At 34.5% G+C, this 26,907-nt stretch overlaps 1 protein-coding gene across 6 annotated transcripts in view; it reads right to left on the bottom strand.

Moving 5' to 3' along the window:
* The window catches only part of Mef2 (myocyte enhancer factor 2), a 333,366-nt gene that overhangs the window by 39,346 nt on the left and 267,113 nt on the right, over positions 1-26,907 (bottom strand). For all 6 annotated transcript variants that reach the window (XM_072546699.1, XM_072546696.1, XM_072546702.1 and 3 more), the window contains 2 exons: positions 24,851-25,014; positions 11,726-11,929 (listed from right to left, as the gene is read on the bottom strand). In XM_072546699.1, coding sequence (XP_072402800.1) covers positions 11,726-11,929; positions 24,851-24,904 — 258 coding nt within the window. In that variant the 5' untranslated portion in view covers positions 24,905-25,014. The remainder of the gene's footprint in view (positions 1-11,725; positions 11,930-24,850; positions 25,015-26,907) is intronic.

Raw genomic sequence — 26,907 nt, 5'->3', positions numbered from 1 at the left:
AAAAGTGGTTTGGAGGTTTAAGGTACAAAAAACACCGTTTTTGCACTTTTAAAGTACCATAAAAAATTATTACCAACAATTTGGAGTTACAAACACTTGGACGTTACTCCAGACATTGCCCTTCGTAAGGCTGCGCTGGTTTCTAAAATTCAATAATTATTGCACTTTCTCTACAGTTTGGGCTAATACGCATGGGAGTGATTTGTATTATTTCTTGAGTTATTGAATGTATAAAAACTACAGAGGATTCGCTCATTTATAAATAACTGTTTAAATCATTTTTCAATATCAATTGAATGTAGATTTTCCTAAATCCGCAAGTGTCTTATTGACATATTTCAATTATCAGAATGCCATTGTCGTTTCATTTCATTTTCTCCGAATCGTCCCACTATATCGTCATCTTCCTTTCCTATGTGGCTATTAAAATCTTCAATTAGTAAAATATCTTTTTTTTCTTTTGCCTTATCTAATACATCTTTTAGTGTATTGAAAGAAAATAGGGCTGTAGTACTGAAAAACAAGCAGGGATCAGCTCAGAATCATAATAGGCTTCCTTATTTGACATGCGCCAGTCAAGGGACACCTACATACAATTACGCTGTTTAATGGAGACTTAAGGCTGCAGTCTCCGTGGCAGAGAACCAGCAACAGTCAAACCTTACTGTGCATGACTGTGAGGCACTAGATCGTAGGCAGTAAACACTTTTTGGACACTACTAAGTGACTCCAACAAGTGATAACCTTCCACTAAAGCTGTACAAACTGGTACAGGTTCCAGAATTCTAGAATGGACATGATGAATGAATGGAAGATAAGCCAATTGGCTACAATATGATCAGTTTATAGCAGATGACTTATAAGGAAAAAACCGGTATTTACTACTTGTCTGTTGTCCTGAAGATGTTTGAGGAGAATAGAAGTTAATTCCGTTATGCCACTTCGACTTCTAACCATCATTATTGTTCATGTTTCCAAGATTTTACAAAACATATTTAGAGGTTGCGCTTAACAGACTGTAAAAAGAATTGAGACATTGTTAAAATCTAAACGACCTGACGACGGATCTGTCGTCTTTGGAACGACGCAAGCATGGCTTGGCGACAGCTTGTCGCTAAGGGAAGATAAGTAAGAAGTCCCGTTACTTCTTAACGGAAAGATGGTAAAACCAACCCTCCTCCGGCAAACGGCAAAAGCATTCTGTTTCAATTCATCGAAGTAACAACATGTAGTATAATATTATAATATTAATATATTTGTAATATTTTTTATTTTCATTACAAACAATTAAGTTTTTTCATATTATAACGTTTACATAGAAGTATTAAATAGTTTAATTTACGGTCTTGTGTTCCTTACTAAAACCACGGGAAGTCCAAATAATATTTAGCAACAAGTAACTGGAAGAATTCAAGATTTCCGTTTTCCACTGAACAGTTACACAACATACTGGTCCTTCGATTTGGATGCTTGCTGCTTTGGAAATACGAAATATCAAAGGTTAGTGCTTTTCCTTTTACCTTTATTTCATTTTTTACATTTTCACATGAGATTTACATTTGATTTGTTTCAATTCGGTGGAAAACTACTTCTATCTTAATTGTTTGTTATTACTCACTATTTTGTACAACATACGAAACATTTATTTGATTATTTTACTTGGTGTAAACGCGGTGGTGTACTATTACAGGGTTTTATTCCTTATTTTACATTTAAAAATAACTAATTTGATTTGTTTTTAAATAATTTCTGCATTCTTACACTACATCACTGAACATATATATTTTTACGTCCTATTTGGATGTATTTACTATAATTTGCTATAATTTACACTTTTGGGTTCTATAACCAATACGGTTCGTCATTTGCGTAATCGTAATCACACCTTATCGTCATTTCTACATCCTTTCTGGATATATTTGACATATTTTCTTAATTTACAACTTCTGGGTACTATTTACCAACCGATTCGGCTTTCCAACGATTCGGGCACGCTTTATAACTAAATAAAGCTACATCTAAATCACTTTAATCATTTACACATTTTCTGTGCTATTTTATTACAGCAATTTTATTATTTTATATTTTTTAAGCACAAAAAATTTACATTTAGTTACATTTTCATTTAACACACAAGTTATAATACTTAACATTGTACCTTACTTATTTTACATTTAATAAATTTACTTGTCACTATGGCTGAAGCTGCTGATAATGCTAAAATTAAACGCACTTCAATTAAGGGCACTTTAACTCGTTTCTCGAATTATTTTAACTCTGTCAAAGAGTTACCTGCAACTGAAATTAACTTTAGGGATTTACAGTTACGCCTTGAGAAAGTTGAGAAGCTCTATGACGATTTTGATAATGTTCAATCAATTATTGAGGCTGCTGACCCAAACTATACTACAAATGCATCCACTATTCATGACAAGGAACGAGCATCTTTTGAAAATCCATTCTTTTCTATCACTGGCCTAGCTAGAGAACTTCTTGCCAAACTTTCGACTCCTCCTGCTGGTCAGATATTCCAATCATCTACACCTTCCACAAGTGAAGGTAACATTTCTCAACAAAATATACGTTTACCTACCATTAATTTACCTTCGTTTGAAGGCGACTACGACACCTGGTTATTTTTTCGAGACACTTTCAACTCTATCATCCACACAAATTCCGAACTTTCGAACATACAAAAATTTCACTATTTAAGACTATCCTTAAAGGGCATTGCTGCAGATACAATACGCAATTTAGATATTTCTGATGCAACATATGCCACAGCATGGTCACTTTTAAGGGAAAGGTTTGAAAATAAACCACTTCTGGTTAATAACCACATCAAAAAGCTCTTCAATTTACCCAACATTTCTAGAAACTCACATAATGATTTGCGAGCCTTATTAGACGGTTTACAACGACATCTACGATCTCTTGAATCTTTACAAATAGACATTACAGGTTGGGATCCTCTTATTATCTACTTAGTCACTACAAAATTGGACAACACATCTCACCGCGAATGGGAACAATCGTTGAAAGATAACGCTACAAATTTACCCACATTAAATGAGCTCACAGAATTCTTAAAAGGAAAATGTAGAGTTCTGGAATCTCTTAATAATCACGATGATAAACTCCGCACCAAAGCAAAATCTTTTGTATCTACGAACAATAACAGCAACACTTTAAATTGTTCATTATGTTCACAAAATCATCTTATTTATTCGTGTCCTAATTTTAGCAAATTACAGCCAACCTCTCGCTTAAACGAAGCAAAACGTTTAAAACTTTGCATCAATTGTTTACGTTCTGGACATCCTACTAAAAACTGCAAATCTTCTGGCTGTCGCAAATGTGGCAAACCTCATCATACGCTTTTGCATTTTCATAATTCTATTCAGAACACTCCAAATTTGGAAGCATCATCTTCTCAAACACCTTCTAATCAAACTACAAACTCCTTAACAACTCACAACCATTTTGCTAGTTCGTCGCAAATTTTACTGTCTACTGTTTTAATTAAGGTCTTTGACTCCAAAGGTAACATGCATGAAGCTCGTGCACTGTTGGACAGTGGTTCGGAAAGTAATTTTATTACTCAACGGTTACTTAATACTTTAAAATTACCCACAACTGCAATTGATTTTTCTGTCTATGGCATAAATCAAACAAATTCTGTGGTTCATCTTAAAACTTCTCTTACCTTCAAATCAAATACAATCAACTTTACACGTACAATTTCTTGTTTAGTGATGCCTGAAATAACTGGAAGACTGCCTTCAGTCACACTAAACAGGGAATCTCTAAACATTCCCTCTAATGTTACATTAGCCGATCCACACTTTAACGTTTCGTCTCCTATAGACATTTTAATCGGTGCAGACACATTTTGGGATCTCTTATGCGTTGGTCAAATTAAGCTATCACATGGTCAACCAACTTTACACAAAACCAAGCTTGGCTGGATTGTATCCGGTCCTATACCTTTTCTTTCTCGTAACAAAACAAATTGTCACTTTTCTAGCAACAGAAATCTCGAAAATCAGTTACAGAAATTCTGGGAACTTGAAGAATTTCCAAGAACCAAGTTCTTTTCTGAAGAAGAACTTCAATGTGAGAAACACTTTAAAGAAACTACTTCCTTTGATTCTACAGGCAGATTCATTGTCTCTCTTCCTTTAAAGTTACCTCTATCAAATCTTGGTAATTCAGAGATTTCAGCTACCAAACGTTTTTTCTCTTTGGAAAAGAAATTAAACTCTAACCCAACTTTGAAAGCAGATTACATTCAATTCATCAGTGAATACTCATCATTAAATCATATGTCTAAACTTCCTCCAAATTTAGTATCTCATCCAGACTTCTTTCTTCCTCATCATTGCGTTTACAAAGGTAACAAGATTCGTGTCGTATTTGACGGATCTGCTAAAACTGACACTGGCTTTTCGTTGAACGATATACTTATGGTAGGTCCTACACTACAAGACGATCTTTTTACTATTATTTTACGTTTTCGAAAACACAAATTTGCTTTAACTGCTGATATCGTTAAAATGTATCGACAAATTCTTATAAAGGAAAATCAGCGTTGTTTACAAAAAATATTGTGGCGATCTGATCCAAATTCATCTATTGAGACTTATACTCTAAATACTGTGACTTATGGCACTGCTTCCGCCAGCTTTTTAGCAACGCGATGTGTGCAAGAAGTAGCTCACATTTACTCTGACAAATTTCCTGATATTTCGTCTATCATTTTACGCGATTTTTACGTGGACGATCTCCATACCGGTGCTTCCACCTTAGACGAACTTAAACGTATTCAATCTTTAACCACTGAATTACTTTCAAAACATGGCTTTCATTTAAGTAAATGGAAATCAAATTCAACCGAATTAAAAATCGATAATATAGATAACACTCCTTTGGACATAGGTTCCAATGAAACTGTCAAAACATTGGGTCTCTTTTGGAATCCCAAATTAGACGTTTTCTTCTTTAATGTTCAACCTACTGCAAACAATTCTAGGATTACTAAGAGACACATTCTTTCTGCAATTTCGAAGATATTTGATCCTCTTGGTCTCTTAGCAGCAGTTACAATAACCGCTAAGATCATTCTACAAGACTTATGGCATCTAAAAATTTCCTGGGATGAAGTTGTACCCATGGATATTCATACAAAATGGTCAAATTATCAATCCCAATTAGTCAATCTTAATAAATTACAATTCCCTAGATATATTACTGTTTCAAATTTTACATCCATACAATTACATGGATTTTCCGATGCGTCTACTGCAGCATATGGTGCTTGTATTTTTATTCGTTCCTTAGATGCTCAAGGAAATATAAGTTGTTATTTACTCTGTGCCAAAACCAGGGTAGCTCCTTTGAAACATATTCTTACAGTTCCCCGACTTGAACTTTCTGGAGCCCTACTCTTATCTGAATTGGTGGACAAAGTAAAGCAATCACTACAAATTAATTTTGATGAAATTGTTTATTGGTGTGATTCCAACATTGTTCTAGCATGGATCAATACATCTCCCAACTTGTTAAAACCTTTCGTTGCGAACAGGATTTCACAGATTCAATCGTTGACTAATTCTAATTCCTGGAGATATATAAACACACAGGAAAATCCTGCAGATTTATTATCACGTGGTATTTCACCTACGGCACTACAAAATTCCGATCTATGGTTTCATGGCCCTCCATGGCTTTTATTATCTGAAAATTTATGGCCTCATCAACCCTTCAAACAGGTTAAAATTCCTGAACTTCGATCTTCTGTTAATCTATCCGTAAGAATTTGCATGAATCTCGACATTATTTACAAAATTTCTTCCTTAACTAAATTACAACGAATTGTAGCCTACATATTACGTTTCTGCAAAAATTCCAGGCTAACCATGCCAGAAAGAACCTTCACCAATTTAACATGTGAAGAAATTGCCTGTTCTCTGATTTGTCTTATTCGCATTGTGCAAAATCAGTCTTTTTCTGATGATTTCACACATCTCAAAAAGCATGGCAAGGTCGATCATAAAAGCAAACTTCTCACCCTGAATCCTTTTCTTGATCAAGATGACATAATTCGAGTTGGTGGAAGAATTCACAACGCTGACATCTCATACGAGAGAAAGCATCCCATCGTAATTCCACAAAAACATCATTTTACAGACATACTTGTACGGCATGAACACATGAAATTACAGCATGCTGGTCCACAGCTACTTTTATCTTCCTTGCGAGAGAAATATTGGCCTCTCAATGGACGCTATGTCGTTAGAAAGGTTGTGAGAAACTGCATCACATGTTTCAAGGCAGCTCCAAAACTCGAAACTTATTTAATGGGTAATCTACCTTCTTCACGTCTTACTCCTTCACGACCCTTTACCCACTCGGGACTTGATTATGCTGGACCTTTTCTTTTAAAGGACCGTCTTACGAGGAACTACAAGACTATTAAGGGTTATGTAGCACTTTTTATTTGTCTGGCCACAAAGGCTATACACTTGGAGGTTGTGAGTAGTCTGACTACGGAATGCTTTATAGCAGCTTTAAGACGCTTTACTTCTCGACGGGGTAAATGCGCTTCTATTCTTTCCGATAACGGGAGCACATTTAAAGGTGCCAACAATGAACTTTCCAACTTTCTCAAGACTAACAATTCTGCCTTACATGACACACTCTCTTCTGAGGGTATCGATTGGAAATTCATTCCGCCGCGTTCACCTCATTTTGGTGGTATCTGGGAAGCAGGGGTAAAATCGGTAAAATACCATCTTAAACGAGTAATTAGCAATACGGTTCTCTCCTATGAGGAGTTTTCCACTGTTTTGATTCAAATTGAAGCAATTCTCAATTCCAGACCTCTTTTTCCTATGTCTAATGACCCCTCAGACCTACTTCCTCTCACACCTGCACATTTTCTGGTTGGATCACCTCTCACGTCAGTTCCTGACCGCAATCTGTTAGATGTTATGGAAAACAGGTTGAGCAGATTTCAAAGGGTGCAGCAAATGGTGCAATGTTATTGGACACGATGGTCCAAAGAATACGTCTCTTCTCTTCAGCAACGCGTCAAGTGGAAGAAACAATGCAGTTCCCTTCTCAAGATTGGTTCCCTAGTACTTGTTAAAGAAGATGGACTGGAACCTCTTAGATGGACCTTAGGTAGAGTAACTGACATCCATGCCGGCAGTGACGGAATTGTGCGTAGTGTAACGCTAAAAACAAACTCTGGTGTATACAAACGTCCGGTTATGAAGTTATGTGTACTACCGAACGAAAATCAACTTTAGTTTTTTATATTGACTTTTGGACATTATACATTTGAGTTTTTTGAACCCCCTTATGGCGTTCAAAGGGGGCGGCTTATGTTAAAATCTAAACGACCTGACGACGGATCTGTCGTCTTTGGAACGACGCAAGCATGGCTTGGCGACAGCTTGTCGCTAAGGGAAGATAAGTAAGAAGTCCCGTTACTTCTTAACGGAAAGATGGTAAAACCAACCCTCCTCCGGCAAACGGCAAAAGCATTCTGTTTCAATTCATCGAAGTAACAACATGTAGTATAATATTATAATATTAATATATTTGTAATATTTTTTATTTTCATTACAAACAATTAAGTTTTTTCATATTATAACGTTTACATAGAAGTATTAAATAGTTTAATTTACGGTCTTGTGTTCCTTACTAAAACCACGGGAAGTCCAAATAATATTTAGCAACAAGTAACTGGAAGAATTCAAGATTTCCGTTTTCCACTGAACAGTTACACAACAGACATTCTATTAAAAATATGGATATATAATATATATGTTTAAAGAATCCTTTATATAGTAAGATTAAAAATATGATCCATGGTAATTAAAAAGTTCATCAATTAGTTATGTGGAAATAATTTTATGAAGCTTTATGTGTATAACTCGATTTGAACATTAAGTACTCCCCCACTCTGGTAGCTGGTTAAAAAAATCTTTGCAGTTTTAAGTGTATTGGTTGATGAACTTTCCAAAGACCAATACATGTTCTACAATACAGTTCTCACATATAAAAATAATACATATACTTAAACCGATTTGAGGACCCAGTGGTATTTTTGCTTTATTCGCAGGTTTTTATGTATGCATGGAATAGATCTGGCTAGAATAAAATGCTGACTTGGATTGATTAGGAAATTTAAGTAACGATTTATCGTAAAAACCATGTATGGGGAAAATTTCTAAATAATGAGACAAATAACGAGACACGAAAGATATGATCTTTCTGATCAGCTACGATCAGAAAAGTTAAAATCAGCATAAACAGTAACATATTACGCATAATAATAGAAATTTTTACCGAGAATTTCACACTAAAAAATAAATTTGTGAAGAGACTCTGAAGAGAATCTCGTTATGAAATGACCATAAAAAAGGAAGTTTTTAACAAGTTAATCATGCATTTTTTATGTACTGACTACATTTATTGTTCTGCTTCTCCTCTCAACCATAACGATGAAGATTGGAGCCAGCTTAAGGTCATCTAGTCAAAACTCACACATATATTTATGATATTAGGCAGTGGATGGCTGAATACCTGTAATGGTTTTGACAATAAAATTTCGTGCATCATATATGTGAAAATTGTATTACATCTAGCACACAACTAGCAAATCTAATAAGGTTAGGGTTTCTCAATACTTTAGCAACAACTTTGAATACCAGGCAATGCAGCAAATCGATAACATTATAGAGAAAAAAAGCATCAATTATTGGATTAGGAAAGTTAGTTAATCATTCGATAAAAAACTGTTTGATCAAAATACTTTTGACAAGCTTTTATCATGTTTTAAAATGTATACACAATTATCTTGTAAACCAGCAGACACATGACATTTTTTTAAAATATTTATTTTTACAAATTTGATTAAAATAATCAGTTTGCTATAATAGTTGATTATTTTTATACCAAAATTAATACAAATAATTTTTACAAAATCCTACTAAGAGAGACCTTGCAAGTATAAACTTGTAAAGTTGGTGGCGGCTTATGAGGATACAAAAAAAAAGAATTATAGCAAAATGTAAGCTATATAAAAAGAAAAATAACAACAGTTTTAAAGATACTGTAAAGAAAACTGAAGAAAACGATGATGAAACATGATGACGAAACTAGTACTGAAAGAGAACAATGAATCAAACATAAGAAAAAGATATACAGAAAAAAATAAGAAGAAAAATGGAACTAAATGGAAATAAAACTAGGAACCTAGAACGTTCAAACATTATGGAATAGAAATGCAAAGATATACTAGCACTACAAGTAAGAGAAAGGAGAAGGAAATATTAATAAGAAAAATTACACAATACACTACTCGGAAGAAAACAAGAAAGGGAAAATGGTACAGCATATATGGTCAACAATAGTATAAGGGACAAACTTGTAGTATTCAAAGCCATAAATGGACGAATGTTATATATAAAAATAGAAAACAAACAAGCCAATCTTACAATCAAAAACATATATGCACCCACAGAAAACGCACCAGAAAATGATAAAATTGAATTATATGAACAACTGGAAGAAAGATTACCCAGAAATGACGTAGTACTAATGGTTCGTGACTTCAATGTAAAAGTAGCAGGGAAAGAAACTATTCATGACGAGACAAACGATAACGGAAGAACATTTATGCCACCTAGCAGCAATAACAAACATTAGAAGCACACACACAAGAGAACATAAAGTAACATTGCTGATACCTGGCACAACAGATGGCAATCAGATTGACCACATACTAATATCCAAAAAATGGAAAACAATAATGCATGACGTCAGATTATATAGAGGAGAAAACCCGGACACAGACCATTTTCTAGTAACAGGGGAAATAAAAATGAAGGTGATTAAAAGAGAGAGAACAAAACAAAAGACGATGGAAACTGGAGAAGTTAAGAGTACAGGAACTAAGAGAACAATATGAGACAAACCTAAAGGAAAATATAACAGAAACAAATAATACAGAGGAAATATGAAAAAATATAAAAGAATCCATTTTGAATTCAGCCCAAAAGGTGCTAGGACAGAGGGAAATAAAAAGAAGGAAAAAATGGCTCAATATAGAATCAAAATTAAACAGAAAAACGAAGCAAGAAATAGATGAATAATAATGGATAGGCTGTGGATGGAAGAGTTGATTGCCTAGAAGAGAATAGTAATGACAGCGCTTAACTATTTGGATACCTAAAAGCGCAACAAAGAAATTGCGGTCCACTTAAAATTGATAATGGATCGTGGGAAACATACTTCACAGAACTATATAGATATAAAGAAAGCCCGAAGAGAAAGAATGCGCCATGGAAGACATGAGAGATATTTAAATAGGTATACCAACATTATGATGAATATTTAAACATCATTAAAAAGTCATACAACAAACTTTGACAATGAAAAGAAGAATGCATAGTGATTAACCGCAATAATCGAATCAGAAAGCTCTGGGTAAGAGTGGTGAACATTCCATTAGGAATGAAAGGCCTTGGTGATGACGAACAACAGTTTTTACTTTTAATCATTGCAAAATACTTGTGCTCAATAAACAAACCTATGTCTAAGAGCAATTAGATCGACAAGAACCATAATATGGGTTTTATATAAAAAGCCAAAAGATAAAGATCAACAACAAAATAGGTCAATAATATGAATATCTGAAGATTGATGTCTTAAACTTTGTTTTATAAAAATTAAAGAATAAGATGAACATGAGCATTTGTCTATGTTTTGGGTTTTTGATGTTGAAAAAAAGTTAAGAAAGAAAAAGTGCATCTTTTCATAGGAGCATATGAGCATTTTTTCGATTTGTATATTAAACATCTTACATCTATACGTTATCGTAAAATGGTAGATAGTACCCTTAAAATAGTTTTTAACCATACAGAAATTGTGTCTATTTTTGTAATATTTAAGATGTCCAAACAACCATTTTTAACTTCTGTAGTAAACCCTCTATATCTTTAAGAGACTCCACTTTATATAGAGTGGGCCACCGTAAACAGTTTTTTATTCCAAAAGGGACATCTGTCATTTGTCAACCCCTTTTTTAAATTCCACCCCTTAATGTTAAATAAGGAATGTATCGTGTGTGAAAAATTATTAGAGAGAGTTCAATGAAGAACTTAGGCATTCATGATTTTTCTCTCCATTTAACTCCATTTTTTGAAACGTCTTAATTTATTCAATAGATATTTTTTGAATCCCCTGGCTTATTTTTGTTTATTATGTATTTAGTCGTTTCCAACTCGTTCAAATTTCGTTCTACCTAAGCCTTGTCTCAAATAGTCCATCGCCGTTGTTAAAACATTGTTTTTATTTTAAATCTTTTTCAGTATTTGCTATTTGTAAATTTAGGCAATGTATATATCATTTAAAATCTAATTAGGTACTAACTAATCTACTACGATAACAGGGTGATTAAGTTAATCAGTTAAAGATATTCATTTTATAGTTGTGCTCCACCTTGTATTTAGAATAGGATTTTATAAAAATATTCATTCGATAAACTGCAATTCTTAACCTATTAATTATTTATCTTTGTTATAATATAAACAGTCTATCTTGTCAAAAAATATTTTACAATCAAAACAAAAATAAAAAAGTATTTTACTACACAGGTTATCGTATTTGCATCAGCCACATATTTAGCAAGTTGCTGCTGGATTTGATGTACCTCGATAATATTTTTATTAGTAAGTGACTCGTGGGGCTCGTTGTACTCTGTGTATTTAAGTAGAACCTTGTCCATGTCCGTACTGGCATACTGATACAGCTTGTTGCTACTACTGAAGATGATTAGCGCTATCTCACAATCACACAAAACGGACAACTCGTATGCTTTCTTCATTACTCCAAATTTGCGCTTGTTGAATGTTACCTGCAAAAAAAACTATTTTTAATTTCCAGTTACATTTGTTGTACCTGTTGATCGTATTTATTAACAAATATTAAGAAATATGATATGGGACGGACATATACGAGAAACTCCAGGCAAGAGAAAGCGAACACTGTAGAAGAACTTAAAGTACTAAAGAAAGTTAATTAGACTATGAAGGGTAAGTCCCGAGGAACAGTACATACTCCTACCTCGTATGGCCCTTATGAGGAATAACAAATGACCATTTAAAAGTGTCTGCTCTCATTGTTTAATAATATACAAGGTGAGTTGTGAATTTTGACTGAAATTTCTATTCGTCATAACTTTTGAACAATAAGTTCGATGTGTCTCATATTTTGGTGAAACGTTACACTACTACCACCTAATCAACTGATTTATTCAAACTACAAAAAAATCAGGTCCAGCTTTAAAAAATTAGTTCGTTTTGTTCATAGCAAAAAATTCACCCTGTATACGGTTTTGAAAACTCTAATGAAAATTTTATAAATAAGACGAATAGACAATTAAAATGCAATACTTATTTTTTTCCTCACACGATTACTTAATTTTTAATTAAAAAAATTAAATTTGATTATGAATTAAAAGTTTAGCAAAGTGAACCACCAATGTAAAAAATGTAACTTTTATTGCAAAAATTATTTATTTGAACAATTTTTTTTTATTTAAAATTTAACAAACAAACCGGACGTGACTCAAACTGGAAAAAATCAGGCCTGATTTTAAAAAATTAGTTCGATTTGTCCATAGGAAAAATGTCACCCTGTTTAGGGTTTTTGAAAACTAATAAGAATTTTATATAAATTAGACAAATAGATAATTAAAATGGCATACTAATTTTTTTCCCCAAATAATTACTTAATTTTTAATTAAAAAAATCAAATTTGACTGTGAATTAAAAGTTTAGCAAAGTGACTTTTCTTGCAAAATTTAAATTTTTTTAACAAACTTTTAATTTAACATTCAACAACCTTTAACAAACCGAACCTGATTTTTTCCAGTTTGATTTATTTAGACTGAAAAGAAATTTTTAAAATTAGTTCGTTTTGTTCATAGAAAAATTTCAGCCCGGGCCTGCGTAGCGCAAGCGGTAGGATGCTTGCCTCGCATGCCGGTGGTCCGGAGTTCGAATCCTACCGCCGGCAAGAACAACTAGACATTTTTAAAAATGTCTATAGGCCCCAGGTCGACTCAGCCTGAACAAAATGAGTACCTTGGGTAAAACCAGGGGTAATAATAGGCGGTTGAAGCGTAGCACTGGCCATGTTACCTTCCTTGTATACCGTAGGCCCTAGATATAGCAGACTACCCTGCTATACTCCCAAAGCCGCGAGCGGTATAAAACGGGAGACTATTATTATAAAGTTTTTGAAAACTCCTATACAAATTTTATAAAGTAGCTAAATAGGCAAATACTGCTTATGTTTTTGTGAATTATTCTATAATTTTCACGAATTATAACTGCAACCCTACTATTTTCCCATTTTTAGTTGTTTTTGTTGTTCTTTCTAATTCACTATTTGTAATTGCAGGTCCAATGTTACAAGTTACATTAGATAATAATAGCTTATTTCATCTTCAAATGTTTAATCTACGTAACTTTTACACTCTCGGAAATAGTTCAGAAAAAAACTCCCGGAAATAGTCGATCGAAGACTAGCAAATATACAAAATGGTTTTAAGCCTACATACAACGTACAAGAGCACGTAAGTATTGACTTTATAGCAAATTAGAGAAAAAACGTTAATACAATATGATGTAGGATATTTAGCATTCCTAGACATGAAAAAGACCATTCTATACGGCCAGTGAAAAGGAAAAACCTCAAAATTCGAAAAAATCCATTTTTTTGATATTTCTTCCCATGTTTTAAGCACATAACTTTCATTTAAATGTGACAAATAACGATTTTTGTTTCTCTCCCCCTTTATTCGAGTAAAGATTATCATTTAAATATTTTCTTACCCGAAAACACTTTTGAGTTTTTTCAGATTTTTTAGATCAAAATTCAGCTCAGGAAAACTATTTGAATTTTTTAAAGAATTTTTGGTTATGTAGGTAATTCTTGATAAACTTCGAAATAACTATTTTTCGTGTATTTTTTTTTCGTTCTATTAAATGGCGGGGTTATATCTGCCATTTTCTCTCCGTAATATCCGTAAGATTCGAAAAAACCCATTTTTTGGTATTTTCCCCATGATATTTACCACATAAACACAACTGCATGTCAATAATTTTTTTTTGTTTTTGTTATTTGTTCGTTATTTCCAATAGCGGAGTTAGCTTTGCCATTTTCAAACCATAACAAGCTTAAAATATGACAAACCCTCTTTTTTTGATATTTTCCCCATGTTTTTAGCACATAACCTTAACTATATATGGCTAAATAAGTTTTTCACAAAATATTTCTTCATCTTACTTGTGTCTTCCGATTTCTCGGTCGGAATTAGCATTTATATTACCTTTTTGGGCTCTTATAACTATTTCGTGACGATCTGCTCTGCATTTTACTATAGTTAAAAATTATATAAAGCCAGTATCAAAGCTTTGGGTTCGGAACGCAGGCCGCATCGTAAAGAAATGGATGACGCAGCACGGACTAAAACTTGCGGCAGAGAAAACCCAAGCTATCATTTTGAAGGGGACAAGGAACAGGCAAAGTGTTTAACTGCAATGTGCGGGAGCATGTCTAACACCCAAGAAACAAGTAAAGTACCTAGGAGTGACATTGCACCAGAATGGAAAATGGGGGGAGCACGTGCGGGAGGTGGTCCGGAAGGCTGCGAATAGTGCGGCTGCGTTGGGGAGGGTGATGCCCAACATTGGGGGACCCAAATCCGAAAGGAGGAGGGTCTTACACGGTGTTGTACAGTATATCGTCCTCTACGCGTCACCAGTCTGGAGCGAGGCGTTAGAGATAACGGCCTATAGGAAGCTCATGACACAAGTGGACAGAACAAGTCTGTTGCGAGTGGCATGCGCCTACAGGACTGTGTCTGCGGCAGCCTTGTGGACCATCACTGGATGTGTTTCGTTGCATGTTTTGGCGGTGGAAAGAAAAGAGCTCTATGGGAGAAGAGGCCCAAACCTTACTGTGGCCGAGAGAAGAAGACAGGAAAGGGAAAGGTCAATTGAAAGATGGCAAGAAGAATGGAACAACACGGAGGATGTGCCACAGTGGACGAAAATGCTGATCGCAAACATAAGAGATTGGGTGGACTGTGGCCACAGGCAACTGGATTATTTCCTGACGCAGTGTCACAGGACACGAATGTTTTAGGCCTACCTCTCTAGGTTCGGAAAGGCTGACACAGATGAATGCCTATACTATTGATACTCGGACACTGTAACACATACGATGTTAGATTGCAGCAGATGGATAGTGGAAAGGAGCAGAATGGAGAGAGAGACAGGTGTGAATTTTTTTACAGTGAGAGAAATGGTTGAGAGAATGATTGAAAATAAATCAGGTTGGACTAACATACACAGCTATATCCGTGCAGTGATCAAGAAAAAGGAAGAGGAAGAAAGACAACTGGACCAACGGCAAGGGTAAGAGTGAAAGATGCTGGAAGTTGAAGCTAGAGAAGTGGGTCACACTGTATGAGTTAAATAGGCGTGAGTCAGACTGTGAGGAAGGAGGAAATGCCAGTCTGGGAATGATGCCGTACTAGGAGCAATAAGGGTCTTCTACGCGCTACTTAGAACGAGACAAGGAGCCTCCTTGCTGATGAATGGAGTGTGGATGTGTATGAATGGAGAATGAATGAATAAAGGTAGTGCTTCGGAAGTGATGCCAGCCTTACAGCGGCCATTCCGCTTCCGGATCGCTGGATGGCAGAGGAGGGTCTGGTTTAGCAGGTAGGAGTTCGGCGTAGACTCGGCGACCAGAGGGCATTTTAAAGTACCTCGGGAACTATCGCCGGGAGTATCATTAAAGTTTTAATTGGGTCAAAACAAATAAAAAATAGCAAGAACTACAAATGTTATGTCGAATATTCTTATGTCGAATTATTCACGTACGGCGGTATTTTGGGCGATGATTGTGACTGTGCCAAAGGATTAAGAACTGTAGTGTCCTGTTCTTAAGTTGCCGCAAATATTTGTTACCTTATAGCAATGCAATGTAAATTAAAAAATTATTAGACCAGCAAAAATTTAGACTTATTTATCACATCAGATACTGACCCCGTAATAAAGGAAGATAGTGACGAAGACTAAAACTATTATTATAATATGATTTTGAATATTTTTTACTATTTTGTAATTTTATATTTCATTATTATTATTAGAAATTAAAAAAAGGTCAAATATGAAACTAAATATAATTATTGTATTAATTTAATTCATAAATGATAATATTTTTAAATGATAATCACGACTCGAATAAAAGAGGGGGGAAACAAAAATCGTTATTTGTCACATTTAAATCAGGTTATGTGCTTAAAATATGTAAAAAATCACCGGAAAATGCAGTTTTTTCGAATTCAGGGTATCTATGTTTCGGTGTGGAAATAACCAATATGATCCTGCTATAAAAACGGAAAATGTAGTTAAGGTTATGTGTTAAAAACATGGAACATATCAAAAAAATAGGGCATTCGTATTTTGGACATGTTCTGGTCTGAGAATGGCAAACCTTTTTGCTCTATTAGAAATACCAAAACAAAAATATCAAAAATCGTTATTTATTGACATATAGTTGAGATTATGTGCTAAAACCATGGGAAAACACCAAAACAGGGTTTTTCCGAATTTTCCGGACAGAAAATGTAAAATCTAACCCCGCTATTCAAAAGAAAGCAAAAAATACACGAAAAATAATAATTTAGTTTGCCAAAAATTACCTACATAACTTAAATTTTTTTTGAAAAATTCAAATATTTCTCCTGGGCTAAATTTTAATCCAAAAAATCTGAAAACAATCAGAGGGTTTTTGGGCATTAAAATTATGTTTCTGAGTTTTCAGATTTTTTAAAACCAATGAACGCTCAGGAATTTTTTTTTCAAAAAAACACATTTTTTGCGATATAGATATATTAGCCTTTGGGCCAATTATGAATGAATGATACGATTGTAGAAGTCAAACAATTTAGAGTCCTAGCTCCCCAATTAAATTTTTCATATTTATATAGTATTTCCTAAATAGATTTCTTGTGTCGGTTTTCATTGTTAGGTCTCGTTTTTGATAATGATGACGTATTAAACATTTTAAATATTGTTTCTCATTATTTTATATACTCGTATGATATACATTTTAATTGAGTTAGGATTCTGACAGCATTTTTGAATGTTCCGTTTCAGTAATTTTCCAGTTTATATTGATTCTACTCTACTCTAGTACAATACTTGCTAATTGTAATAAATGTTTTCTTAACATTAGAAAATGTTCCTAGTATCTCTAACTGTAAAACTGAAATTACGTAAGTGATGAGAAATCGTTGATAACTGCGAAAAATTCATTTTATCAGTGAAACGATAAAAGTATTGTTTCATAAATTTTCAAAAACAAACTCTGATTCAAAGACTTACTAATAATTGTTATTGTTTATGATTTTTAAATTTTTATGAACGTACATAATTACGTGGGAATTGTATTGGAATGGGTATTTGTTGAGAGTATTAAAAGTTGAGATTAAAGCAGTCGTGGTTAACTATAATGAAACTTTATTTTCATTTATAAAACTTAATTTATGCGAATCTAACAAGTCTAAAGTATTATTTTATAACAGGCATAAAAACAAATATAATCATTCCCAAGAAGAGAAACTGATTAAAGGCCAAGATCACCAGAATAGCAAAATGGGTGCTAGAAAACGCAGGTACGGAAACTAATGGTCTGCAGTCTCAACTTGAAAACCGAATTGAAAATCTACTATTATAATATAAAGAGATGATGGATCAGATTGACGAAATTGATAAAACCAAACACATACTGAATCAACGCCTTGTGTTCTGCTAAGTTATATCAAAGAAATATCTTTAATAGTTCCATGGTTCTAAAATATTTGGTACTGTACCCTCTGAGGAAAGGAATTCAATAAGCTTTCCCCAAACAATTAGTAGAGATTACGGCAAGGTTTCCATCCAAACGCTTTATATAAAGACATACAACTGTCGTTCGCCATAAAGTCCATCCAGACTTGTGGAACTGAAAAAAGAGGCAAACATAGAAGTCGGAAGTCCTACAAATGAGACAGAAAACATATAAATGGTAATCAGCTAAATGTAACAGAAAGATGAAGAGCTTCTAGGGATCAAACCAGGTGGGCAGAGGATCATCTGAGTTTAAACAACTAGCTAAAGTCTTAACAACTAGATAAATAAAATAGCATAGCTTTATTTGAACAGTCAACTAAAGCTCTAGCGCCAACCTGGACCATACCTCCTATACAATGTGATCTAACTCTCACTAAATACAAAAATTTTAAACCTCTCAGGCAATAATAAACCAATTGTTCCGTAACAAACTTTCCTGTTTTCCCGATTGTTACCACATTTATACAGATGCATCCAAATCCACTAATGGTGTAGGATCAGCAGTTGTTACTCCAAATACTATATTACAATTTAAATTACCATCAATCAGTAGCATCCTGTCTAGGGAACTGTACGACCACAACTTCTGCAAAGCCGTGATAATTACTGACTCCCTCAGTTCATTACATACAATAAAACAGCTGTATACAAATAATTCCATACTCTATCTAATTCAGCAATAGTTACATCTTCTAAATGAAGCAAAACATTTTCGTTTCATTTGGATCAAATCTCATACTCGTTAAGAAGGCAACGAAAAAGCTGACCATTATGCTCGTGAAGCAATACAAAGTGCGTCGTCGCGTCGGTGTTAGTGAATACAGTGTTGGTATCCGATTTCAAGTGTTTTGTTAAACAAAAGGTGCTAAATGTATGGGAAAATGAATGGCACCAGACACAATCGTTTCTATGCACTATTAGACTACAATAAATTCATGGTGTGAATTGACCGTCAGTTATACATAAGTCGATGGTTTGCATATAAGGCATAGCAGAATAACTCATGGTTACCTTATCTCTAAATCCAATCGCCCTTTATGTGAATATTGTAACTGTGGTATATCTGTAACACATATACAGACATAGATTGTCCTACATACATTGACGAAAACACAAACACTCAATATCTGACAATATATTGCAAGTCTTAGGACCTAATTGCCATTTTAATAACTTATCTATTTAACATAAATATCCTTAACAAATTAATTTCATCGATCTTAATATTATATAAGTTTAATTTTTAATTAACAAAAAAACTGAAATTGTAATTTACTTTGTTATTTTATATTGTAATTACTGCATTTTGCCCTTCAGCTAATAGCCCTCACTGGTTGATACGGTTAATAAAAAAAACATAGCTTTATATTATAAAGACACTATAATACCGCGATCCAGACTTGTGGAACTGGAAAAAGAGACACATAGAAATGTGACAGAAACGATGGAAAGACAGAAGATGAACAGCTATTAGAGTTAACGCCAGGGGACTCCTTCTACTACGTAGGAACATTCTTTCTCTCTTCCCTTTCTTTTACCTTATCAGGGTGTTGGATGTGAGCTAGCTATTTTTATTTCCATTCACCCATCTCTTCCATTCTTTTCTATTTCCTGCCATGATTTTCAATTTCTCAAGTGATTTTTTTAAACTTTTCCCGCCTCTACTACTTGCAGTATCCATTTTTTTCTTGAACTGCCTCTTTTTCTTTTTACGATGTGTTGCTTCGTGGACTTTTCTTCTAATTATGTTGTGTTGCATCCTTATCAGATGTCCATAAAAATTCATGTGTTCTTAGGTGTCTCATCGCCATTGCATTTATTCTGCTTTTATGTTTTTCGGTACCATTATTGTGTTATATATTTTTATCCTTGTCTCTGGTGTAAGTTTTCTTTTTCCCAATATTTGGCCTAACGAATAGTATAGTATAACTTGTTTGATTTATTTGGTCTATTTGTTATTTCCCAGTCTAAATTCTGAGTTTTTACGTTTGATCTTTATTTTATTATTTTTCTTATTTTTTTTGCCGGTGATTATTATTGTCTCATTTTTTCCTCGTTTATTTCCATTTTTCGTTCTTCTATTTGCTCTACCCATATATCCATTGGTTTTTGCCGTTTATTCTCGGAATCTGCTATTAGTACTATGTCGTACGCATACATTAAGGACTCTATTCTAGTTGGTTCTAGTACTTCTTATCAATTCGTTCATTACTATTATGCAAAGGGCTGAGAATATCTCCTTGTTTAATACCTCTCTTCCAATTAAATTCTTCCGATCTTTCCCTGTTATTTGTACTCTTCCTTTTACCACTTTATAAGTACTTTCTATAAATTTTATCAATGTATTTGGTACATTTATTTTCCTCAAGTATTTCCCTATAATTTGTCTTTCTATCGTATCAAATGCTGCTCTTAGGTCTATAAATGCTACTACTAGTTTTCCCCCGTGTATATGCTTCTTTCCATTAGGTTCCTAATGATATATATGTTGTCATTTGTCTGTCTTCCTGGTATAAATTCCGCTTGATCTTCTCCCAATTCCATTTCTACTTCTTATCTTAGTCTCTTCCCTATTATTTTCATATATATTTTAATTAAAGCATACCGACCACAGACATATTGCTCTATAGTTGTCGCAGTTTACATTTTCTCCTTTTTTGTATATTGGCACAATAAAGCTGTTTTGCCAGTCTTTAGGGATTGTTTGTTTTTCTCACGCCTCTTTATATAGTTTCCATAGCAAGTTTATTCCTTTTTCTCTCATTTATTTTATCATTTCCGATTCAATTTCATCATCTTTACCTGCCTTGCCTCTTTTTATGTTTGATAATCCTTCTATTACTTCTCTACTTATTTGCTCTAGCTCTATATTTTCTTCGCATTCATTTATTAAATTGTCTTCCTTTATTTCTTCGGTATCAAATTTTTTCTCATAATATTCTTTCCATACCCAAGCTATTTGTACTGGTTTTATTTGGCTTCTTGTCCTCTTCCATTGTCTATTACATTTTTTGATTCCACACACTTCAGTTGTAGTTTTCTTTAACACTTCAATGTAAGTATTCCATCTAGGAACATAAAATAGCAAAATGAACAATGTTGGATTTCTAATAAACAATAAATGGAAAAAAGAATAGTTGAAGAAACAAGTATCTCGTACCCAGTAGCTAACTTATCCTTCAAACGGCGTTTCTCAACATGTGGGGTGCGCCCTCTAGGGGGCGCCATACCTCTACGTGGGGAGTGCTAGTACATCAAAACAGAAAAAAATGACAATTACTTTTAATTACGATAAAAAAGTTTAATTCACAGAGAGAATAGCAAAAAGATTATTTATTCTGACATTACAAAAAATAGGTTTCATATTACAAATATCCATTCTCAGTTAATTGTCTATACTCAGTTTGTCTTTAAAGAAACCATCGCAGAAAATCCAGCTCGCAAAGGTAGGATATTAAAAATGACAATATTATACGAACTGCTCTTGTTTTCAGTGGACAAAAGGCATCATCCACTCCTGCCCAAAACTCAGAGATTTATTACTAAATTATCTCTTGATTTCGCCGCTTGCAACAAAGTATATGAAAATTTCTTCTTTTGCATTTGAGAGAATGGATCCCTAATCCACTCGTAACTTGCTACCAATTTGTCGTCAGCAAGAAAATAATTTTTAGAATTCTGTGCCAACACGGCTAAATGACTTTCTATTGTCACAAAAACAACTTTAAAATACTGTTTTTTTTTATGTTTTGACTCACTCATTCACACTTTGCAAACATTTCTATTTTTTTGTTTTACATTTCTCTTCCACAGCTCCAACTTTTTACAAAAAACTTGTTCACAAAAGTGTTCTGCACCCACATCTTTGCAAAGTGCATTAAAGATTCTTGATTTTAGGAATCTTTAGCAAGTTATTTTTTACTTAAGCGATAAATACTGTGTTGTCGACAAATCGTAGTTTGTACACTTCCAATTCTTCTAGTTTTAATATTCTAATCCAGCGATTTGTATTCCAAATGAGGGTAATAGCAACTTTATTACCCATCAAATCTACCTATCAAATATCTGTATCTTTTGTAGGTCATTTCGTTTGCAGATATTTCGATAAGTATTTGATTTTAGCATTTTTATCCTGAAACAGTCAGTTTATTATATAGTTTTGCAATATAATGCATAATAGTCGTAAAAAATGAATATAATAAACTGGGCGCCTATAAACAGATAGGTAGGGGCGACCGGGGCATATAGGAACATTGGCAGATATGAAATGATTAATTTGAATTTAGCCCTGAATTTCCTACCGGAGGTTGGCAACAGTAAACCGTGCTTCAGTACAGAGTCAGTGAACGCTGGTAATGCAAAGTGTCAATTTTATGAGATAATTTGATAATTTAAGGTAAGTTTTCTAATTTTTATTGAACTTTTCTGATATTTTATTAGAAAATACAGTATGTAAAGCCCGCTGCTGTTAAATGTGTGCAAGTTCACATCTCACCTTCATTTCACGCGTTAATCTTTTAACTAAACTTTTTGTGAGGTTATGCTTGATAGTTTTTTTCGCGTGAAATGGGGCAATGAGGCCCACCTACGTTGGGGCATATACGACCGCTGGTCCTGCGTGTCCCTATAGATTTACAGCAAAATTGCTTAGTGTATGCTTTCAGATGTGGAATTACAAGAAAAGAAGGCTTCGCCCAAATGCCCAAACAAAGCACCAGCAAATGAGGCTACCATCGCTGTTCAGAATGGCATGAGTTTGAGAGCTGCAGTTAAAAAATCCAAGATTCCAAAAGCTTGCTTGATATGACGCCTAAAATTAGTAAGGGCTGACAAGGGTTCCATTCAGGGGCCCTCCCGGGCAGTTTTAAGCCTGATTTTAGTGAAGATGACAAAAATTTAGTAAAACATCTTTTCGATATGCAAAACAGATTTTACGGACTTACACCACTTGATGTCTGTAGCATCATTGCTTTTTACTTAGCTGAAAGGCTTAAAATACCACATCCCTTTAATTGGCTGGAAGGACTGTTGAAATGTCACCCTCTGCGAAAGCCTGAAGGTACTAGTCTCAACAGAGCGGTAGGTTTTAATAGAAATGATCTTAACCATTTATATGATCTTTAAAGTGAAATGATGACGTATCGGGAATCAGTACAGTACAGAAACCTAGTAACATATTAGCTAAGAAAGGTCAGAAACAAGTCGGTCGAATTATAAGTGGTGAAAGAGGTTCCAATATAACAGTGGGATGCATATTATCATCTTCAGAAAATTATATTCCTCGTTTTTTCTATTCCCTCGTAAAAAAATGTTACCTCTTCTAATGAAAGGAGCACTAGTTGGTGTTGTACGTTACGCAAATGAGTCTGGTTGGATGGACAAAGACCACTTTCTCGTATATCTCGATCATTTTATCAAAAACCTACTTAGGAATATCCAGTTCTGCTAAACTTGGACGGCCATATTGGTCACAGACAGCTAGAAGCTGTTTTAAAAGCTAGAGCAAATAACATAACTCTTTTAACATTACCTCCACACTGCAGCTATTGAATGCAGCAGAATATCCATATACTAAACGGTAGAATTATGCTGCAAAGCTTTTGAAAAAGTAGCAACTGTTGAAAATGGCACTAAAGGAGTTGAAAAAAGTGACGGCATATTTGCGTGTAACACAAAAATATTTGACGAGACTGACTTTCTGCCTTCAACAATATTTGATACTTCTTGCATCTCAGAAGATTTGCCCACGTCAATATTGCACCAATCTGAAATAATTCGCCCTCCTAGACCTGCCACTCCAAATCAGTAATTGTCTGGAACCGGCATATCTGATAATTATCCTCGTCGACCTGTCAACCTGGGACCAGTAAGCAATACTAAAAAGGAGATATCGAAAATTTTGACAAGCACCCCAAATAAAGATGATCTTGAGAAACAAAAAAGGAATTAGGAAAATTAGGCAAGATAGCAAAACTGAAATCAAGCAAAGATCTGCAGAAGCAGGTTCAAATTTTGAAGTTTGTGTCAAAAGAAAAAGCAGCCAGTGAAGGATAGCAGTGACAGTAGTGAAGATTCAGATTCGGAATGTATCTATTGCAATGAACCTGATAGACGGAACAATAAAGAAGAGGGCTGGATAAAGTGTCAGCAATGCAATAAATGGCCACATGATTGCACTATGCGAATTTTGCAAATACTAACTGATGCTCCCCTATGCTCCGCATACTGGGGTATACAGGACAGAACGCCATTTCACTTTAGGTTATAGTTTTAAACGTGTTAGTGTATTTGCATTTTTTGTTAAGCATTATAATAAAAATTTTTATTTAAAACTATGGTTAGGGTGGTGTTTCCATTAGTTATAAAGTTTGGAAGATGCAAGTAAAAAAGTGTTAGGTAGTCTTTTCTACCCAATCTCCCCTACGCCTAATACAGTTTCGATTCAAAAGTCTCAGTTTATGCAATTTTCTGGTCAGTGTTTTGATGTATTTTTATCCACATATAATCCTGATATAGTACGTTTATACAGATAAAGATTACAAAAAATATTTTTAGATAAAAATGAAATTATGTATATAATTATCGTAAGACGAGGTTGTCAGGTCTTTCTAAATTACTAAAATGTTTTACAAGTACTATCGATTTAATTAATATTTTTAAATAATATCTTAATATAATGTTTTGTTTATAATCTAAAAAAAGAAAAATTTAAGTGAGAGAACACAAGTATCATTTTAATAATAAATTCATTTTAATTTCCACCTCTTTTTTTGTAGCGTATTGTTTGATTTTTATTAACTCACAAATCAGTAATAGATAAGTAGTTATTTATTATCATGTTGTTAAAAACAGAAATTTCTTACCTGACGATTCCGTTCGTCGGTAATTCTTGATATTTGTATTTTTTTGCGACCCATGGCAGCAATTTTGAACCGCTGAATTAAAAACGTTGATTATACAGGACAATAATCGCCGATATCGACGATTTGGATAGCTGTGCAGATAGGAGCGGTTGTTTTTCAATAATCTGAAACAAGAAAATACAGTATGTTAATATAAGCTACGTACAATTCTTGGTAATTACAAAATTAAACCAATCATTTCAAAGAAAAAAACAAAAATAGTTTTACCCTAGAAACAACTTTAACCATCATCATCAGTGGTGCTACAGCTCTAGTTGAGCCTTGACCTTCCCCAGTCTATTTCGCCAGTCGTTTCTGTTCATCGCCAACCGTTGCCAATTTGCCGCGCCGATTTTCCTTGCGTCCTCGTCCACACCGTCCCTCCATCTCAGTCGTGGTCTGCCTCTACTCCTATTTCCCACTGGGACCGATACAACTTTAACCATACATTGAGAAAATAAAAAAAAGGAAATATTTGCAGATTTTTTCAATCTACTGCTAACAATTTTACTTGAAATTTTGTAAAAGAATCTTCGAGGGCAATTGGCTGTCTGGTAGTAGTGAGTAACCCCTATTCCTACTCCATGCTGTGATTTTTGATACCTTAGTATAATATGTGAGGACAGCTCTTGTGATTAGAGTGATTTTGTTTTACAGACATAATGACTACGGCCACTTTCATGGATTAGGCTGTTCAAACACTTAAAATTATTCCCAGATTCAATTATTATTCATAGATTCCCAGTTAGGTTGCCTAATTAATTAATTAATAATTCTACAAGGGGAAGATCACAATTCAGGTTATTTTAAGTGTACTCGAGGCATTGCACAACATTGGGGACGAACAGGCTGGCGGCTTTGCTGCTCTTCGATGTTAGAAACACATTCAACACTAAAGAGGTGATGCGGGCATTGCAGGGCAATGTGCTATCGGAATATATTTCTGAGAGAAGGATCATTATTGAGAAGAGCACGCTGGTTGACGTAACCGTTGACGTTGAATAGTCTGGAGTATTGCGGCAGAGATACCGACCTACAAGGGGCTCATAATACGAGTGGACAGAACGAATCTGTTGCGAGTAGCATGCGCCTACATGACCGTATCTGCGGCGGCCTTGTGGACTATCGGGTTGCGTTCCTCTGAATGTGTTAGTAGAAAGGAGACATCTCTATGAGAGAAGAAAGCATTTGACGACTGCCATAAAAAAGAAGAAAGGGAAAGATCAATGGAAAAATGGCAAGAAGAGTGGAACAGCACAGAATATGTTGCCCAGTGGACTAAAATGTTGATCCCGAGCCTAAGGGACTGGGTGGACTGTGGTCACAAGTCACAGGGGACTGGATTATTTTCTGGTGCAAGTGCTCACAGGACATGGGTATTTTAGGTCGTATCTTCATACGTTCAGAAAAACAGATACAGACAAATGCCTATACTGCGAATACTCCGACACTGTGACTCACACAATGCTGGAAGTAGATAGACAGTAGAGAAACAGGTATGAACCCTGTGACTGTGAGAGAGATGGTCGTGAAGATGACGGGAATTAAGGAGTGATGGAATAGTGTACACAATTATATCCCAGCAGTCGCTAAGAAGAAGATAAACATCACGAAAGTGTCGTCAGCCTTGCAGCGGCCATCCCAATTTCTGCGCACAAGTAAGAGAGAGTGGTTTTAGTTGGCAGGCAGGATAACAGGAAAGCATCCGTTTGCAGGATCTACTTCTAGAGAGAAATGGACTCGATGTACTCCTCTACCCCGAATTCAACACACGCCAGTCATCCCTAAAGATGGATTAACCTGGTGATTTTGAGCTCATATTGGCCTAAAAGCATCTACTTTCTAGAACGATTCTCCATACATGTACATGAAAAGGAGGAAGGTCCAGCATTACCTCTAAGCCTCAAATGTATCATGATCGCATTACACCCGTAATTGCTACACAAGCAAGTCTTTCCACTTTTTGTAACTCCAGTATTGCGTTTGCTGCGTTGTTTTGTTCCACCAAATCAGCATAA

This window comes from Diabrotica undecimpunctata, chromosome 10 (genome assembly GCF_040954645.1).
Source record: "Diabrotica undecimpunctata isolate CICGRU chromosome 10, icDiaUnde3, whole genome shotgun sequence".
Classification (NCBI taxonomy): Eukaryota; Metazoa; Arthropoda; class Insecta; order Coleoptera; family Chrysomelidae; genus Diabrotica; species Diabrotica undecimpunctata.
The sequence above is the reverse complement of the archived record's forward strand: the minus strand, read 5'-3'. Positions and strand labels throughout refer to the sequence as shown.